General features: G+C 53.3%; 1 protein-coding gene across 1 annotated transcript in view; it reads right to left on the bottom strand.

The window, feature by feature from the left end:
• OBSCN (obscurin, cytoskeletal calmodulin and titin-interacting RhoGEF) overlaps positions 1 to 18,814 on the bottom strand; it is a 163,860-nt gene that overhangs the window by 77,634 nt on the left and 67,412 nt on the right. Inside the window, exons 38-47 of the mRNA XM_055080325.1 lie at positions 16,259 to 16,522; positions 14,889 to 15,152; positions 11,401 to 11,664; positions 6,965 to 7,228; positions 6,204 to 6,467; positions 5,385 to 5,648; positions 4,798 to 5,061; positions 3,914 to 4,177; positions 3,095 to 3,358; positions 2,508 to 2,771 (exon numbers count right to left, since the gene is read on the bottom strand). Of these exons, the coding sequence (XP_054936300.1) occupies positions 2,508 to 2,771; positions 3,095 to 3,358; positions 3,914 to 4,177; positions 4,798 to 5,061; positions 5,385 to 5,648; positions 6,204 to 6,467; positions 6,965 to 7,228; positions 11,401 to 11,664; positions 14,889 to 15,152; positions 16,259 to 16,522 (2,640 nt within the window). The remainder of the gene's footprint in view (positions 1 to 2,507; positions 2,772 to 3,094; positions 3,359 to 3,913; positions 4,178 to 4,797; positions 5,062 to 5,384; positions 5,649 to 6,203; positions 6,468 to 6,964; positions 7,229 to 11,400; positions 11,665 to 14,888; positions 15,153 to 16,258; positions 16,523 to 18,814) is intronic.

Here is an 18,814-nt window from a genome sequence, read left to right as displayed (position 1 = left end):
CAGGCCACGGATCTCCAGCTCACACACGGCTCCGTCCTGCCTCAGGCTCACTCTGTCTCCAGCTCTGAGGGTCTCAGGCCCCTTCCTCCACTCCACGGGGGCTGCCTTGCTCAGCTCACAGCGCAGCGTGGCCGTGGTCCCTTCCATGGCCTCTTCTTTCCTCAGACCCTTTGTGAACTTGGCAGGCAGGCCTGGAGATGGTCAGAAACACACAAACACTATCAAGCTCTCTGAACACGCAGAAGAAACAGGACGTGGAGAGTTCATAGAAGATACAAAACCTAACTAGACACGGACCACCTGCTGGGTGTGCCCAGTACACACTGTGGACTGTGACATTTAAAGGTCCAACCTGTACATGTGCCACACAGAAGACAGGGACCATGACAGGGACAACAAAAGAATTATGAAAGGAAAAGGATAGTGAGAGAACAGGGTAGAAAAGGAAACTGAGAGCACAGAGGTGATGGGCAGCCACCAAATGCCAGTCCACGTGGTCACATGTGGTCTTTACCCCTGACGGTGAGCGTGGCTGATGTCCTCTCCTGCCCGCACACACACGAGTACTCCCCCGCATCCTCCACGGTCAGGCCACGGATCTCCAGCTCACACACGGCTCCGTCCTGCCTCAGGCTCACTCTGTCTCCAGCTCTGAGGGTCTCAGGTCCCTTCCTCCACTCCACAGGGGCTGCCTTGCTCAGCTCACAGCGCAGCGTGGCCGTGGCCCCTTCTGTGGCCTCCTCCTTCCTCAGACGCTTTGTGAACTTGGTGGGAAGGGCTGGCAAAGTCAGAAAGACACAAACACTATAACGCTCTCTAAAGGCACAGATTAGACAGGATATGGGCATCACAGAGAAGACACAAAACACAACTGGACACGGGCAATGTGCTGGGTGTGCCAAGCACACGCTGTGGACTGGGGCTTCCCTCAGCCCAGGCCGTTCAATGTGTGGCTGTGACACCTTCCACAGACTCCTCAGGCCGCATGTTTGCACGAATCTGCTGGGCAGGCCTGCGGAAGGTTGGACGGTGTGGGCAACATCAGATTCTCCGGAGATTACTGGGGGACGGCACATGCCTGGATGGAGTAAAAGACACAGACACTAACAGGAAACAGGACAGAACGTGCAGTGACACGAGGGGTGGAAAGTAGCTCAGATGCTGGTTGCTCATGGTTCACACAATAGCTCAGAAGGAGGAAGGAATTCCGTGGAGTTATGGGAAGAGGGTGGCACTGAAACAAAGAGGGTAGGGACGATAAGTGCAGGGGGATGCCATAAAGTCAATAATTGGACAACAAAACACAGCTCTGCTGGGCCACATGGGTCTTTACCCCTGACAGTGAGTGTGGATGAGGTTTTCTCCTGACCACACACACACGAGTACTCCCCGGCATCTGCCACAACTAGGTCACGGATCTCCAGTTCACACCCGGCCCCGTCCTGCCTCAGGCTCACTCTGTCCCTGGTTCTGAGGGTCTCGGGACCCTTCATCCACTCCACGGGGACTGCCTTGCTCAGCTCACAGCACAGCGTGGCTGTGGCCCCTTCCATGGCCTCTTCCTTCCTCAGACCCTTTGTGAACTTGGCAGGCAGGCCTGGAGATGGTCAGAAACACACAAACACTATCAAGCTCTCTTAACACGCAGAAGAAACAGGACGTGGAGAGTTCATAGAAGATACAAAACCTAACTAGACATGGACCACCTGCTGGGTGTGCCCAGTACACACTGTGGACTGTGACATTTAAAGGTCCAACTTGTACATGTGCCACACAGCAGACAGGGACCATGACAGGGACAACAAAAGAATTATGAAAGGAAAAGGATAGTGAGAGAGCAGGGTAGAAAAGGAAACTGAGAGCACAGAGGTGATGGGCAGCCACCAAATGCCAGTCCACGTGGTCACATGTGGTCTTTACCCCTGACAGTGAGCGTGGCTGATGTCCTCTCCTGCCCGCACACACACGAGTACTCCCCAGCATCCTCCACGGTCAGGCCACGGATCTCCAGCTCACACACGGCTCCGTCCTGCCTCAGGCTCACTCTGTCTCCAGCTCTGAGGGTCTCAGGCCCCTTCCTCCACTCCACGGGGGCTGCCTTGCTCAGCTCACAGCGCAGCGTGGCCGTGGTCCCTTCCATGGCCTCTTCTTTCCTCAGACCCTTTGTGAACTTGGCAGGCAGGCCTGGAGATGGTCAGAAACACACAAACACTATCAAGCTCTCTGAACACGCAGAAGAAACAGGACGTGGAGAGTTCATAGAAGATACAAAACCTAACTAGACACGGACCACCTGCTGGGTGTGCCCAGTACACACTGTGGACTGTGACATTTAAAGGTCCAACCTGTACATGTGCCACACAGAAGACAGGGACCATGACAGGGACAACAAAAGAATTATGAAAGGAAAAGGATAGTGAGAGAACAGGGTAGAAAAGGAAACTGAGAGCACAGAGGTGATGGGCAGCCACCAAATGCCAGTCCACGTGGTCACATGTGGTCTTTACCCCTGACGGTGAGCGTGGCTGATGTCCTCTCCTGCCCGCACACACACGAGTACTCCCCAGCATCCTCCACGGTCAGGTCATGGATCTCCAGCTCACACACGGCTCCGTCCTGCCTCAGGCTCACTCTGTCTCCAGCTCTGAGGGTCTCAGGCCCCTTCCTCCACTCCACGGGGGCTGCCTTGCTCAGCTCACAGCGCAGCGTGGCCGTGGTCCCTTCCATGGCCTCTTCTTTCCTCAGACCCTTTGTGAACTTGGCAGGCAGGCCTGGAGATGGTCAGAAACACACAAACACTATCAAGCTCTCTGAACACGCAGAAGAAACAGGACGTGGAGAGTTCATAGAAGATACAAAACCTAACTAGACACGGACCACCTGCTGGGTGTGCCCAGTACACACTGTGGACTGTGACATTTAAAGGTCCAACCTGTACATGTGCCACACAGAAGACAGGGACCATGACAGGGACAACAAAAGAATTATGAAAGGAAAAGGATAGTGAGAGAACAGGGTAGAAAAGGAAACTGAGAGCACAGAGGTGATGGGCAGCCACCAAATGCCAGTCCACGTGGTCACATGTGGTCTTTACCCCTGACGGTGAGCGTGGCTGATGTCCTCTCCTGCCCGCACACACACGAGTACTCCCCCGCATCCTCCACGGTCAGGCCACGGATCTCCAGCTCACACACGGCTCCGTCCTGCCTCAGGCTCACTCTGTCTCCAGCTCTGAGGGTCTCAGGTCCCTTCCTCCACTCCACAGGGGCTGCCTTGCTCAGCTCACAGCGCAGCGTGGCCGTGGCCCCTTCTGTGGCCTCCTCCTTCCTCAGACGCTTTGTGAACTTGGTGGGAAGGGCTGGCAAAGTCAGAAAGACACAAACACTATAACGCTCTCTAAAGGCACAGATTAGACAGGATATGGGCATCACAGAGAAGACACAAAACACAACTGGACACGGGCAATGTGCTGGGTGTGCCAAGCACACGCTGTGGACTGGGGCTTCCCTCAGCCCAGGCCGTTCAATGTGTGGCTGTGACACCTTCCACAGACTCCTCAGGCCGCATGTTTGCACGAATCTGCTGGGCAGGCCTGCGGAAGGTTGGACGGTGTGGGCAACATCAGATTCTCCGGAGATTACTGGGGGACGGCACATGCCTGGATGGAGTAAAAGACACAGACACTAACAGGAAACAGGACAGAACGTGCAGTGACACGAGGGGTGGAAAGTAGCTCAGATGCTGGTTGCTCATGGTTCACACAATAGCTCAGAAGGAGGAAGGAATTCCGTGGAGTTATGGGAAGAGGGTGGCACTGAAACAAAGAGGGTAGGGACGATAAGTGCAGGGGGATGCCATAAAGTCAATAATTGGACAACAAAACACAGCTCTGCTGGGCCACATGGGTCTTTACCCCTGACAGTGAGTGTGGATGAGGTTTTCTCCTGACCACACACACACGAGTACTCCCCGGCATCTGCCACAACTAGGTCACGGATCTCCAGTTCACACACGGCCCCGTCCTGCCTCAGGCTCACTCTGTCCCTGGCTCTGAGGGTCTCGGGACCCTTCCTCCATTCCACGGGGGCTGCCTTGTTCAGCTCACAGCGCAGCATAGCCGAGGTCCCTTCCATGGCTTCTTCCTTCCTCAGACCTTTTGTGAACTTGGCAGGCAGGCCTGGAGATGGTCAGAAACACACAAATACTATCACCCTCTCTGAACACGCAGAAGAATCAGGACGTGCACAGTACATACAGGACACAAAACCCAACTGGACACGGATCACCTGATGGGTGTGTCCAGGACACACTGTGGACTGTGACATTTAAAGGTCCAACCTGTACTTGTGTCACACAGCAGACAGGGAACATGACAGGGACAATAAAAGAATTATGGAAAAATCGATAGCTAGTGGGAAGCAGCCGCATAGCACAGAGTGATCAGCTCGGTGCTTTGTGACCACCTAGAGGGGTGGATAGGGAAGGTGGGAGGGAGGGAGACGCAAGAGGGAAGAGATATGGGAACATATGTATATGTATAACTGATTCACTTTGTTATAAGGCAGAAACTAACACACACTGTAAAGCAATTATACTCCAATAAAGATGTTTTAAAAAAAGAAATCCAAGGGGGACTTTCAAAAAAAACCCCAAAAAACCAAGGGGGACTTTGAAAAAAAAATTACAGAAGGAAAAGGAACAGGATAGTGAGAGAGCAGGTTAGAAAAGGAAACTGAGAGCAGAGAGGTGATGGGCAGCCACCAAATGCCAGTCCACGTGGTCACATGTGTTCTTTACCCCTGACGGTGAGCGTGGCTGATGTCCTCTCCGGCCCGCACACACACGAGTACTCCCCAGCATCCTCCACGGTCAGGTCATGGATCTCCAGCTCACACACGGCTCCGTCCTGCCTCAGGCTCACTCTGTCTCCAGCTCTGAGGGTCTCAGGTCCCTTCCTCCACTCCACAGGGGCTGCCTTGCTCAGCTCACAGCGCAGCGTGGCCGTGGTCCCTTCCATGGCCTCTTCTTTCCTCAGACCCTTTGTGAACTTGGCAGGCAGGCCTGGAGATGGTCAGAAACACACAAACACTATCAAGCTCTCTGAACACGCAGAAGAAACAGGACGTGGAGAGTTCATAGAAGATACAAAACCTAACTAGACACGGACCACCTGCTGGGTGTGCCCAGTACACACTGTGGACTGTGACATTTAAAGGTCCAACCTGTACATGTGCCACACAGAAGACAGGGACCATGACAGGGACAACAAAAGAATTATGAAAGGAAAAGGATAGTGAGAGAACAGGGTAGAAAAGGAAACTGAGAGCACAGAGGTGATGGGCAGCCACCAAATGCCAGTCCACGTGGTCACATGTGGTCTTTACCCCTGACGGTGAGCGTGGCTGATGTCCTCTCCTGCCCGCACACACACGAGTACTCCCCCGCATCCTCCACGGTCAGGCCACGGATCTCCAGCTCACACACGGCTCCGTCCTGCCTCAGGCTCACTCTGTCTCCAGCTCTGAGGGTCTCAGGTCCCTTCCTCCACTCCACAGGGGCTGCCTTGCTCAGCTCACAGCGCAGCGTGGCCGTGGCCCCTTCTGTGGCCTCCTCCTTCCTCAGACGCTTTGTGAACTTGGTGGGAAGGGCTGGCAAAGTCAGAAAGACACAAACACTATAACGCTCTCTAAAGGCACAGATTAGACAGGATATGGGCATCACAGAGAAGACACAAAACACAACTGGACACGGGCAATGTGCTGGGTGTGCCAAGCACACGCTGTGGACTGGGGCTTCCCTCAGCCCAGGCCGTTCAATGTGTGGCTGTGACACCTTCCACAGACTCCTCAGGCCGCATGTTTGCACGAATCTGCTGGGCAGGCCTGCGGAAGGTTGGACGGTGTGGGCAACATCAGATTCTCCGGAGATTACTGGGGGACGGCACATGCCTGGATGGAGTAAAAGACACAGACACTAACAGGAAACAGGACAGAACGTGCAGTGACACGAGGGGTGGAAAGTAGCTCAGATGCTGGTTGCTCATGGTTCACACAATAGCTCAGAAGGAGGAAGGAATTCCGTGGAGTTATGGGAAGAGGGTGGCACTGAAACAAAGAGGGTAGGGACGATAAGTGCAGGGGGATGCCATAAAGTCAATAATTGGACAACAAAACACAGCTCTGCTGGGCCACATGGGTCTTTACCCCTGACAGTGAGTGTGGATGAGGTTTTCTCCTGACCACACACACACGAGTACTCCCCGGCATCTGCCACAACTAGGTCACGGATCTCCAGTTCACACACGGCCCCGTCCTGCCTCAGGCTCACTCTGTCCCTGGCTCTGAGGGTCTCGGGACCCTTCCTCCATTCCACGGGGGCTGCCTTGTTCAGCTCACAGCGCAGCATAGCCGAGGTCCCTTCCATGGCTTCTTCCTTCCTCAGACCTTTTGTGAACTTGGCAGGCAGGCCTGGAGATGGTCAGAAACACACAAATACTATCACCCTCTCTGAACACGCAGAAGAATCAGGACGTGCACAGTACATACAGGACACAAAACCCAACTGGACACGGATCACCTGATGGGTGTGTCCAGGACACACTGTGGACTGTGACATTTAAAGGTCCAACCTGTACTTGTGTCACACAGCAGACAGGGAACATGACAGGGACAATAAAAGAATTATGGAAAAATCGATAGCTAGTGGGAAGCAGCCGCATAGCACAGAGTGATCAGCTCGGTGCTTTGTGACCACCTAGAGGGGTGGATAGGGAAGGTGGGAGGGAGGGAGACGCAAGAGGGAAGAGATATGGGAACACACAGAAGACAGGGACCATGACAGGGACAACAAAAGAATTATGAAAGGAAAAGGATAGTGAGAGAACAGGGTAGAAAAGGAAACTGAGAGCACAGAGGTGATGGGCAGCCACCAAATGCCAGTCCACGTGGTCACATGTGGTCTTTACCCCTGACGGTGAGCGTGGCTGATGTCCTCTCCTGCCCGCACACACACGAGTACTCCCCAGCATCCTCCACGGTCAGGTCACGGATCTCCAGCTCACACACGGCTCCATCCTGCCTCAAGCTCACTCTGTCTCCAGCTCTGAGGGTCTCGGGTCCCTTCTTCCACTCCACGGGGGCTGCCTTGCTCAGCTCACAGTGCAGCGTGGCCGTGGTCCCTTCCGTGGCCTCCTTGCTACTCACTCTTCTTATGAACTCAGTAGGCAGAGCTGAGGACGATCAGACAGACACAGACATCAGAGTCGTGGGAGAACTTCAAAGGCAGCACATGACAGGACAGAGGAAAAGACACAAACTCCTACAGGATAATAGGACAGAACCTGCAGTGACACAACGGGTGGAAAGTAGTTTAGATGCTGGTTTCTTGTGGTTCACACAACAGCCCAGGAGGGGAAAGGAATTCCGTGGAGTTATGGGAAGAGGGTGGCACTGAGGTGTGGAGGGTAGGGAGGATAAGTGCAGGGGGATGCCATGAAGTCAATAATTGTACACCAAAACACAGCTCTGCTGGGCCACATGGGTCTTTACCCCAGATAGTGAGCGTGGCTGAGGTTTTCTCCTGACCACACACGCATGAGTACTCCCCGGCATCTGCCACAGCCAGGCCATGGATCTCCAGCTCACACACGGCTCCGTCCTGCCTCAGGCTCACTCTGTCCCCGGGTCTCAGGGTCTCGGGCCCCTTCCTCCACTCCACAGGGGCTGCCTTGCTCAGTTCACAGCGCAGCACGGCCGTGGCCCCTTCCATGGCCTCTTCCTTCTTCAGACCCTTTGTGAACTTGGCAGGCAGGCCTGGAGATGGTCAGAAACACATAAACACTATCACCCTCTCTGAACACGCAGAAGAAACAGGACGTGGATAGTTCATAGAAGATACAAAACCTAACTGGACATGGACCACCTGCTGGGTGTGCCCAGTACACACTGTGGACTGTGACATTTAAAGGTCCAACCTGTACATGTGCCACACAGCAGACAGGGAACATGACAGGGACAACAAAAGAATTATGGAAGGACAGGAACAGGATAGTGAGACAGCACGGTAGAAAAGGACACTGAGAGCACAGAGGTGATAGGTAGCCACCAAATGCCAGTCCACTTGGTCACATGTGGTCTTTACCCCTGACGGTGAGCGTGGCTGATGTCCTCTCCTGCCCGCACACACACGAGTACTCCCCAGCATCCTCCACGGTCAGGCCATGGATCTCCAGTTCACACACGGCTCCGTCCTGCCTCAGGCTTACTCTGTCTCCAGCTCTGAGTGTCTCTGGCCCCTTCCTCCACTCTACAGGTGCTGCCTTGCTCAGCTCACAGCACAGCGTGGCCATTGTCCCTTCTGTGGCCTCCTTGCTTCTCAGTCTTCGTATGAACTCAGCAGGCAGGGCTAGGCAGGGTCAGATGAACACAGAACATCAGAGTCTCAGGAGAACTTTGGAGACACGACAGGACAGAGGAAAATACAGAGTCCAACAGGACAACAGGACAGAACCTGCAGTGACACGAGGGGTGGGAAGTAGCTCAGAGCTGGTTTCTCATGGTTCACACAACAGCCCAGGAAGGAGGAAGGAATTCCATGGGGTTATAGGAAGAGGGTGACACTGAGACAAGGAGGGTGGATGCGATGAGTGCAGGGAGAAACCAGGAAGTCAATAATTGGACACCAAAACACAGCTCTGCTGGGCCACATGGATCTTTACCCCTGACGGTGAGCGTGGCTGATGTCTTCTCCTGACCACACATGCATGAGTACTCCCCGGCATCTGCCACAGCCAGGCCACGGATCTCCAGCTCACACACGGCTCCGTCCTGACTCAGCCTCACTCTGTCCCCGGCTCTGAGGGTCTTGGGCCCCTTCCTCCACTCCACAGGGGCTGCCTTGCTCAGCTCACAGTGCAGTGTGGCTGTGGCCCCTTCTGTGGCCTCCTTGGTCTTCAGATCCTGGATGAACCGAGCAGGCAGGGCTGCAGAGGGTTAGATGGACAGAAACCATCAACCCCTCAAAAGGACTGGGTGTATGACCAGAACATTCAGGATGAGAACAGAAGCAGCAAGGGTGGAGGACATGTGAAGAGGCAGACCAATGCATATATGACAGTGTGATCATCTTGCATCTTGCCCAGTGAGGTGCAGGGTGGCAGGGGACTGGTTCTATCCAGGCCTCTTGTCTTCTCAGAGCGCATCTGTCCTACCTATACCCATTCATACTAAGCGCTGACCTCGTCTGCACCCAGAGTACGAACCAGGCTCCTCCAGCTCACAACTCACACATGCAACAATGCAATGTACGTCTCTCCTGGGAGAACCCCCAGAAGGCACCTTCCAGTCATGACATCAAGTGCCCCACTGACATCCCTCAGTTGTGCTCCCCACCCCAGGTAGGGTGTCAATCCAGCACTGCCCACATCTGGGCTCACGGCTTGCCTTCCCTGCCCACACCAGGCCCCACCTCATCCACCTCGCACATTCTTTCCCTACCCCACTGGACTCGCACTCTCCTGGCTCAGATCTCCTAGACCCTAATGGATTCTAGCTGTGGCCTTCTAACCATGCCCCAAGCCCTCCAACCTGCAGTCTTCTCCTCCATCCCAACTCCAGGAAGAGTGTGAGCTTCACAAGTTATAGCTGACCAGAGCCCACCCTGGTTACAACCTATTGTGGGCTGAATCGTGTCCCTCAGAAATCATATGTTGGAGCCCTAAACCCCAGGACCACAGAATGGAGATGTATTGGGGGATGTGGTCTTTAAAGAGGTGACTGAAGAAAAAGGAAGTCACTGCGGTGGAACCTAACCCAACATGACTGGTGTCCTTGTAAGGAGAGGATATTAGGACACAGATACACACACAGAGGGATGACCATGTGAAGACATGGAGAGAAGATGGCCATCTACAAGCCAAGGAGAGAGGTCTCGAGGGAAATCAGTCCTGCCCACACCTTGATCTCAGACTTCCAACTCCTAGGACTGGGAGGAAAAAATTTTCTGATGTTTAAAGCCACTGTTATGTTGTTAAACTATTCAGATTTTGGTACCAGGAGTGGGTTGCTACTGTAACAAATAGCTAAAATTATGGAAGTGGCTTTGGAACTGGGTGATGTGTCGCAACTGGAAGAGTTCTGAGGTGTATGTTAGATAAATCTAGATTGGCTTGAAGAGATTATGGGTAGAAATATGGATGGCAGGCAGGCCTGGAGATGGTCAGAAACACATAAACACTATCACACTCTCTGAACACGCAGAAGAAACAGGACGTGGATAGTTCATAGAAGATACAAAACCTAACTGGACATGGACCACCTGCTGGGTGTGCCCAGTACACACTGTGGACTGCGACATTTAAAGGTCCAACCTGTACATGTGCCACACAGCAGACAGGGAACATGACAGGGACAACAAAAGAATTATGGAAAAATCGATAGCTAGTGGTAAGCAGCCGCATAGCACAGGGTGATCAGCTCGGTGCTTTGTGACCACCTAGAGGGGTGGATAGGGAGGGTGGGAGGGAGGGAGATGCAAGAGGGAAGAGATATGGGGATAAATGTATACCTATAACTGATTCACTTTGTTATAAGGCAGAAACTAACACACCGTTGTAAAGCAATTATACTCCAATAAAGATGTTTAAAAAAAAAACAACCAACGGGGACTTTGAAAAAAAAAAAAAAACCAAGGGGGACTTTGAAAAAAAAATTCTGGAAGGAAAAGGAACAGGATAGCTAGAGAGCAGGAGAGAAAAGGAAACTGAGAGCACAGAGGTGATGGGCAGCCACCAAATGCCAGTCCACGTGGTCACATGTGGTCTTTACCCCTGACGGTGAGCGTGGCTGATGTCCTCTCCTGCCCGCACACACACGAGTACTCCCCAGCATCCTCCACGGTCAGGCCATGGATCTCCAGTTCACACACGGCTCCGTCCTGCCTCAGGCTTACTCTGTCTCCAGCTCTGAGTGTCTCTGGCCCCTTCCTCCACTCTACAGGTGCTGCCTTGCTCAGCTCACAGCACAGCGTGGCCATTGTCCCTTCTGTGGCCTCCTTGCTTCTCAGTCTTCGTATGAACTCAGCAGGCAGGGCTAGGCAGGGTCAGATGAACACAGAACATCAGAGTCTCAGGAGAACTTTGGAGACACGACAGGACAGAGGAAAATACAGAGTCCAACAGGACAACAGGACAGAACCTGCAGTGACACGAGGGGTGGGAAGTAGCTCAGAGCTGGTTTCTCATGGTTCACACAACAGCCCAGGAAGGAGGAAGGAATTCCATGGGGTTATAGGAAGAGGGTGACACTGAGACAAGGAGGGTGGATGCGATGAGTGCAGGGAGAAACCAGGAAGTCAATAATTGGACACCAAAACACAGCTCTGCTGGGCCACATGGATCTTTACCCCTGACGGTGAGCGTGGCTGATGTCTTCTCCTGACCACACATGCATGAGTACTCCCCGGCATCTGCCACAGCCAGGCCACGGATCTCCAGCTCACACACGGCTCCGTCCTGACTCAGCCTCACTCTGTCCCCGGCTCTGAGGGTCTTGGGCCCCTTCCTCCACTCCACAGGGGCTGCCTTGCTCAGCTCACAGTGCAGTGTGGCTGTGGCCCCTTCTGTGGCCTCCTTGGTCTTCAGATCCTGGATGAACCGAGCAGGCAGGGCTGCAGAGGGTTAGATGGACAGAAACCATCAACCCCTCAAAAGGACTGGGTGTATGACCAGAACATTCAGGATGAGAACAGAAGCAGCAAGGGTGGAGGACATGTGAAGAGGCAGACCAATGCATATATGACAGTGTGATCATCTTGCATCTTGCCCAGTGAGGTGCAGGGTGGCAGGGGACTGGTTCTATCCAGGCCTCTTGTCTTCTCAGAGCGCATCTGTCCTACCTATACCCATTCATACTAAGCGCTGACCTCGTCTGCACCCAGAGTACGAACCAGGCTCCTCCAGCTCACAACTCACACATGCAACAATGCAATGTACGTCTCTCCTGGGAGAACCCCCAGAAGGCACCTTCCAGTCATGACATCAAGTGCCCCACTGACATCCCTCAGTTGTGCTCCCCACCCCAGGTAGGGTGTCAATCCAGCACTGTCCACATCTGGGCTCACGGCTTGCCTTCCCTGCCCACACCAGGCCCCACCTCATCCACCTCGCACATTCTTTCCCTACCCCACTGGACTCGCACTCTCCTGGCTCAGATCTCCTAGACCCTAATGGATTCTAGCTGTGGCCTTCTAACCATGCCCCAAGCCCTCCAACCTGCAGTCTTCTCCTCCATCCCAACTCCAGGAAGAGTGTGAGCTTCACAAGTTATAGCTGACCAGAGCCCACCCTGGTTACAACCTATTGTGGGCTGAATCGTGTCCCTCAGAAATCATATGTTGGAGCCCTAAACCCCAGGACCACAGAATGGAGATGTATTGGGGGATGTGGTCTTTAAAGAGGTGACTGAAGAAAAAGGAAGTCACTGCGGTGGAACCTAACCCAACATGACTGGTGTCCTTGTAAGGAGAGGATATTAGGACACAGATACACACACAGAGGGATGACCATGTGAAGACATGGAGAGAAGATGGCCATCTACAAGCCAAGGAGAGAGGTCTCGAGGGAAATCAGTCCTGCCCACACCTTGATCTCAGACTTCCAACTCCTAGGACTGGGAGGAAAAAATTTTCTGATGTTTAAAGCCACTGTTATGTTGTTAAACTATTCAGATTTTGGTACCAGGAGTGGGTTGCTACTGTAACAAATAGCTAAAATTATGGAAGTGGCTTTGGAACTGGGTGATGTGTCGCAACTGGAAGAGTTCTGAGGTGTATGTTAGATAAATCTAGATTGGCTTGAAGAGATTATGGGTAGAAATATGGATGCTAAAGGTGCTTCTGGTGAGGCCTCAGATGGAAATGAGAAATGTGTTATTGGAAACTGGAAGAAAGGCAATCCTTTAATAAAGCAGCAAAGAATTTGGCTGAAACGTGTCCCAGAGTTTTGTGGAAGGTAGAACTTACAAGTGAACTTGGATATTTAGCTGAGGCAACTCATAAGCCAAGCACTAAAGACACAGACTGATTGCTCCTTGTTGATTATGGTAAAATGTGAGAGAAAACTGAGTTATGTCAAAGAAAGAAGTATTTAAGCAAAGGGAAACCAGAAGTTGAGGATTTAGAAATTTTTCAGCCCACTGAAATTGCAAAAAAATGAGAATGCCTGTTCTAGAGAGAATACCAAGGGTGTGGCTGGAAAATCATTCAGTAAAGAGATATTATGAGTGTGAGTCCTGGATCCAATCAGCCTCCTCAGCAAAGCCAGGACTAGAGATGGAATTATCCAGGAAGGCTGTGTGGAAGGCTCTTGTCTGAAAGCTTGGACTCCTGTGAATTATAAAGGAGACCAACAAGGCTTTTGAGAATTTTATATCAGCAGAAACACTGCCAGCCATGACTTAATCAGACACAGAAGGGACAAAATGATGGAAGCTGTGATTTCTATAGGATGGGTCAATACAGCTATCCGGCTGGGAACATGCTCTATCCTTCACAGTTGGGAAGAATAACCCCAATGGCAATTCAGAGGTCAGCAGGGATGCCACTGCATCCATGGTCCCAGAGGGCCATGCCACCTCTGTCCAGGGCCAAGGGCGTGAGGTCACCACTCTGGTGGGCCCAGAAGACAGAGCATTGGGCCAGAGGATCATTCTCCAGCCTTAAAATGTAACAGAATCTGTCCTACTAGATGCTGGGTTTCTGTGAAACCAGTGGCCTCTTTCTTCTTTCCTATTTCTCTCTTTTGCAATGGGAATATCTATCCCACGCCTGTTCCACTGAAGTATTTTGGAAACGTATAACTTGTCTGATTTCACAGGTTCACAGCTGGAGAGGAATTTTGCCTCAGGATGAATCGTAACTCTAGTCTCACACGTACTTGATTTAGATGAGATTTAGATTAGATTTTTGACTTAGCTTGACACTGGAATGGGTTAAAACTTTTGGGTTTGGGGGATGGGGTAAATGTACTCTGCATGTGAAAAGAACATGCATTTTGGGGGACAAGATGACAGAGTATTATGGACTGAATCACATCTCCCCTCAAATTCATATGTTGAAGTCTTAACCCCCAAGAACTCAGAATGTGAATTTATTTGGAAATAAGGTCTTTACAGAGGTAATTAAGGATAGAATGGGGTCATGGGCGGGGGGAGAACTAATTCAATCTGACTTATAAGTGTCCTTATAAGAAGAGGAGATTAGAACACAGGAACACACAGAGGATGCCCGGGTGAGGACAAGGGGAGACTACAGCTGTCTACAAGCCAAGCAGAGAAGCCTCAAAAGAAACCAACCCTGCAGACACCTTGGTCTTGGACTTCCAGCCTCCAGGACTGTGAAACAATAAATGTGTGTTGTAAGTCACCTATAGGTGGTATTTGTTATACAGCCCAAGCTTTCTGAGACAGAGCTCTTCAGAGGCTCCACACAATCTCCAAGGTCAATCAAATGCTGTTACCACACACAGGAGGGCCTGGCCTGTCTGGCCACCTGCTCCCTGAGCCCCTCAATGCTGCACCTTCCTGTGCACATCAGTCACTAACACGAATGACTCCACTCCACACCTGAGGTTGAGACCCCATGCGTACCCACAGCCCCAGCCACATGCCAGTGGCCCAGAGCAGCTCTCCTGGACCATGATGCCTCCCTGGGTGTGTCCTCACACCACCTGCCCCTTGGGTCTGTACCTGCAGGGTCTAGACAGGGCTGGCCAGTGCATTTTGTCAGATGGATCAGACAGACTGTGACTGTAACCCTGAGACGACAGTGACATTGGGAGAGCACAGAACAGGTGGCAGAGAGAAGTCATTCAGGTGGCCACATGCAGTCTTTACCCCTGATGGCCAGTGTGGCAGAAGTCCTCTCCTGCCCGCACACACACGAGTACTCCCCGGCGTCCGCCACAACCAGGCCACGTATCTGCAGCTCACACTTGGCCCCGTCCTGCCTCAGGCTCACTCTGTCCCCAGGTTTGAGGGTCTCGGGCCCCTTCCTCCACTCCACTGGGGCCGCCTTGCTCAGCTCACACCGCAGGGTGGCTGTAGCCCCTTCCATGGCTTCTTCATTCTTCAGATCCTTTGTGAACTTGGCAGGCAGGGCTGGTCAGAAAGACACACACACAATCACACTCTGTGAGCACACACAAAAGGCAGGATGCGAACAACACAAAGGAAACACAAAACCCAAGCACACATGGGCCATGTGCTGGGTATGCTGAGGACACACTGGTTGGTGGCTTCCCTCAGCCCAGCCCCTTCCGTGGACTCCTCAGGCTTAATACTTTGTACTAACCTAGTAGGCAGGGCTGAGAAGGGTCAGAATGACATGGAGACCATCGGGTTCTCTGGAGAAGTTTGGGGGCAGAACGTGACAGGATGGAGGAAAAGACACAGACTCAAACAGGACAACAGGACAGTACCAGTGGTGACACGAGGGGTGGGAAGTGGCTTAATTGCTGGTTTCTTCTGGTTCATACAACAGCCCAGGAAGGTGGAAGGGATTCCACTGCCTTATGGAAAAAGGGTGGCACCGAGACAGGGAGAGAATGTGGAATGAATGCAGATGGATGCAATGAAGTCAATAACTGGACACCAAAACATGGTTCTACTTGATCACACGTGGTCTTTACCCCTGACAGTGAGCACGGCCAAGGTTCTCTCCTGCCACATACACACAAGTACTCCCCAGCATCCATCATAGCCAGGCCATGATCTCCAGCTCACACACGGCCCCACCCCGCCTCAGGCTCCCTCTATTTCCATCTCAGAGGGTCTCGGGTCCCTTCCTCCAATCCACAGGGGCCATCTTGCTCAGCTCATGGCAGAGTATGTCCATGGTCCCTTCTGTGGCCTCTTCATTCCTCAGACCCTTTGTGAACTTGGCAGGCAAGGCTGAGGAAAGCTAAGAAGTCACTGAGAACATCAGACTCTCTCAGGGGACTCTGTGTCCAGGACACCACAAAAACCACACAAACTGCAGAAGAGCACAGTATGAACAAGTGAACAAATGCACAGATGGTGGTGGAGGCAAATGCCCCAGAGGGAACAGAGAACACAAAGCACTGGACATGACATCTACTGTACAAGGAAACAGGAGCCATGAGACAGCTGGGGGAATCCAGTTGAAAAGATACAGAAAGCCACAGTATCCAACAGGGGAGGTGGTGACATGGAAACAAGTCCATTTGGCCTCACGTGGTCTTTACCTCTGACAGTGAGCGTGGCTGAGGTCCTCTCCTGCCCACACACGCAGAAGTACTCCCCAGTGTCCGCCACAGCCAGGCCACGGATCTCCAGCTCACACACGGCCCCGTCCTGCTTCAGGCTCACTCTGTCTCCAGCTCTGAGTGTCTCGGACCCCTTCCTCCACTCCACGGGGGCCGTCTTGCTCAGCTCGCAGCGCAGTGTGGCCGTGGTCCCTTCTGTGGCCTCCTCCTTCCTCAGACCCTTTGTGAACTTGGTGGGCAGGGCTGGGCAGGGTCAGAAGGACACAGAAAACATCAGACTCTCTGGAGAATTTGGGGGGATCAGGATGTGGACACTTGACAATAAAACACTCACACTTTGGAGCAAATAAGGAATAAAAGCTTGGACCCACAGACACATGGGTAGGTGGCAGTGCGTGGGGGCAGAGGACAGACTAGGCTGAGCCCATCTAGATACAAACCAGCAAGGAAATGGAATCCTCAGTGAGGACCTCATGACATGGACAGACACATAGATATGGCCACAGTGCCCACAGGATGGATGGAAAGGGACAGTAATCAAAAGGGATGTCCTCTCAGCATCTTCCATGGCCCATCCTGCCTCAGAGTGTATCTGATGCCAGATTCAAGGGCCCAGACCCCTTCCCCCACTCTACATGCCAGGCTGCCCAGCTTACACCACACCATGGCTGTGGCCCCCTCCAGGCCTCATTTCTTAGCAATTTTATGATCTTGAGGGATATAGCTGGGGACGGAGACACAAAGAGAGCTACCTAAACTTTCCCACGAGTTTGCACCAGCATTCCCCCCTTGTCACCTCCTGCTGCTGCTGGGGCCAGAGCCCCGGCATGACTGGGCCTGAACAGGACTGACAGAGCTAGGAACACCACAGCTAGAAGGGAAGCCGAAGTCACCCTCCTCCTGGCCTGTCGTCCTGGAGTAGGTGTCCTTGGGACCTGCATACTCTTAAAAGCAGCTCTCTTGGGCTGCTTGCAGCTGGTCAGCTTGGGTCCTCCGCTCCTCGGCCACTGGTGGTGCCTCGTGCAGTGCAAGTTGCTCTTGACTATGAGATAGGCCTCCAGGCCCACGTCCCCTGTGGTCTCCTGGTGGGTCTGAACAGTGTGAGTGCCCAGTGTCTCTGCGCTGGAGACGCTGCACTCCATTCATGACGTTCAAGGTGGCATGGTGGCCTGGCCTCTCCCCAAAGGTCTGAGTATCTGTGCACACGACGGCCCTGCCCAGCCTCCAGAATCCTCTTCACTGTCCACCTTGTCTTGTGAGCGTGGCCCAACAGGGCCCAGGATGTGAGGCCCCTGTGCACCTGCAGAGCTATCCTTCCTTCTGCGCTGAGATGCCCCCGTGCCCCTTCATCAATGTTGCTCACAGGACCCTCTCAGGACATGGTGGGTGGGCTCATCCTCTGTCCCATCTGCTACCCCTGCAGGAAGTGACCAGGCCCTCACTAGGGCAGGCCCCTGAGGACCTGGACCCCCGGCACAGGGAGCTGACCTATCGCCAGGCCATGAGCCACACCACAGCCAAGCCCCGTCCTGAGTCCTCATCTCTGAGGGTCTCAGGCCCCTTCCACCACTGCATGGGGTTGCCCTGCTCAGCTCACAGCACAGCATGAATGTGGACATGGCCCCTCCCATGGCCTGCTCATGCTTCAAAACTTTTGTGAATTGGCTGGTCAGGGCTGAGGAAGGTCAGACAGACACATACACTGATGGACACTGGAGCTTGCAGACATGGAATGGGCCACAGACACCATGCTGGCCACACAAGCACCCGTTGGAACGGGGACCCGAGGGGACACCAGGCAAAATGCCCACAGTGGGCTGCTCTGATGCAAGGGGACTCCCACTACACTGCTTCAAGGATATCCACCCAGCTGGCCGTCATCCACCCAACAAAGGAAGTGGCCCTATTGGCCCCTAAACCCATGGGCCAGCCCTCCTGCTCTAGTTGACTGTGCCCCACCCTCAAACTGTGACCTCTCATCCCGTGTCCCAGCCACAGGTCGCCACGCCACGCCTGATGGACCCCCTTCTGTGGCAGTTGTCTAGAGTCAGCTTACCTGCCACAGATGCCAGACAGGGACCCCAGCGCCAGCATGGGTGCCCACCTGCCCTTCCTGACTCTGGCTCTGCTCCTCAGGGCAGCTCTTCGTGCCCCTCCTCCCTCTCCTTCCACAGTCAAGCACTGTCCACACCCACCTCACCTCCACTTCACCCTCCACACCCACCTCACCTCCACCTTATCTCTACACCCAGCCTCACCTCTCCTAACCACGGCGCTGGAAAACAGAGCCTAGGACCTCCCATCATGGCTCTCCCACGGCCCAGCATGCATGTCCCAGCTTCCACCTCCTGACACCCTGTTCGACATCCCACCCTTTGATCGACTTCCTAGCTTCTCTCTTGGCATGCCCCCTCAAGAGGACCATACTTCCACTCTTGTACTGTGTGGATGCCCTCCTTCTCTCCCTCAGGCATGAGCCCCTGAGAGCAGGGAGGACCATATTCTCTGCTCTTTATCTGAGATGGGCCTCACAGA

Source organism: Physeter macrocephalus, chromosome 2 (genome assembly GCF_002837175.3).
Source record: "Physeter macrocephalus isolate SW-GA chromosome 2, ASM283717v5, whole genome shotgun sequence".
Taxonomy (NCBI): Eukaryota; Metazoa; Chordata; class Mammalia; order Artiodactyla; family Physeteridae; genus Physeter; species Physeter macrocephalus.
The sequence above is the reverse complement of the archived record's forward strand: the minus strand, read 5'-3'. Positions and strand labels throughout refer to the sequence as shown.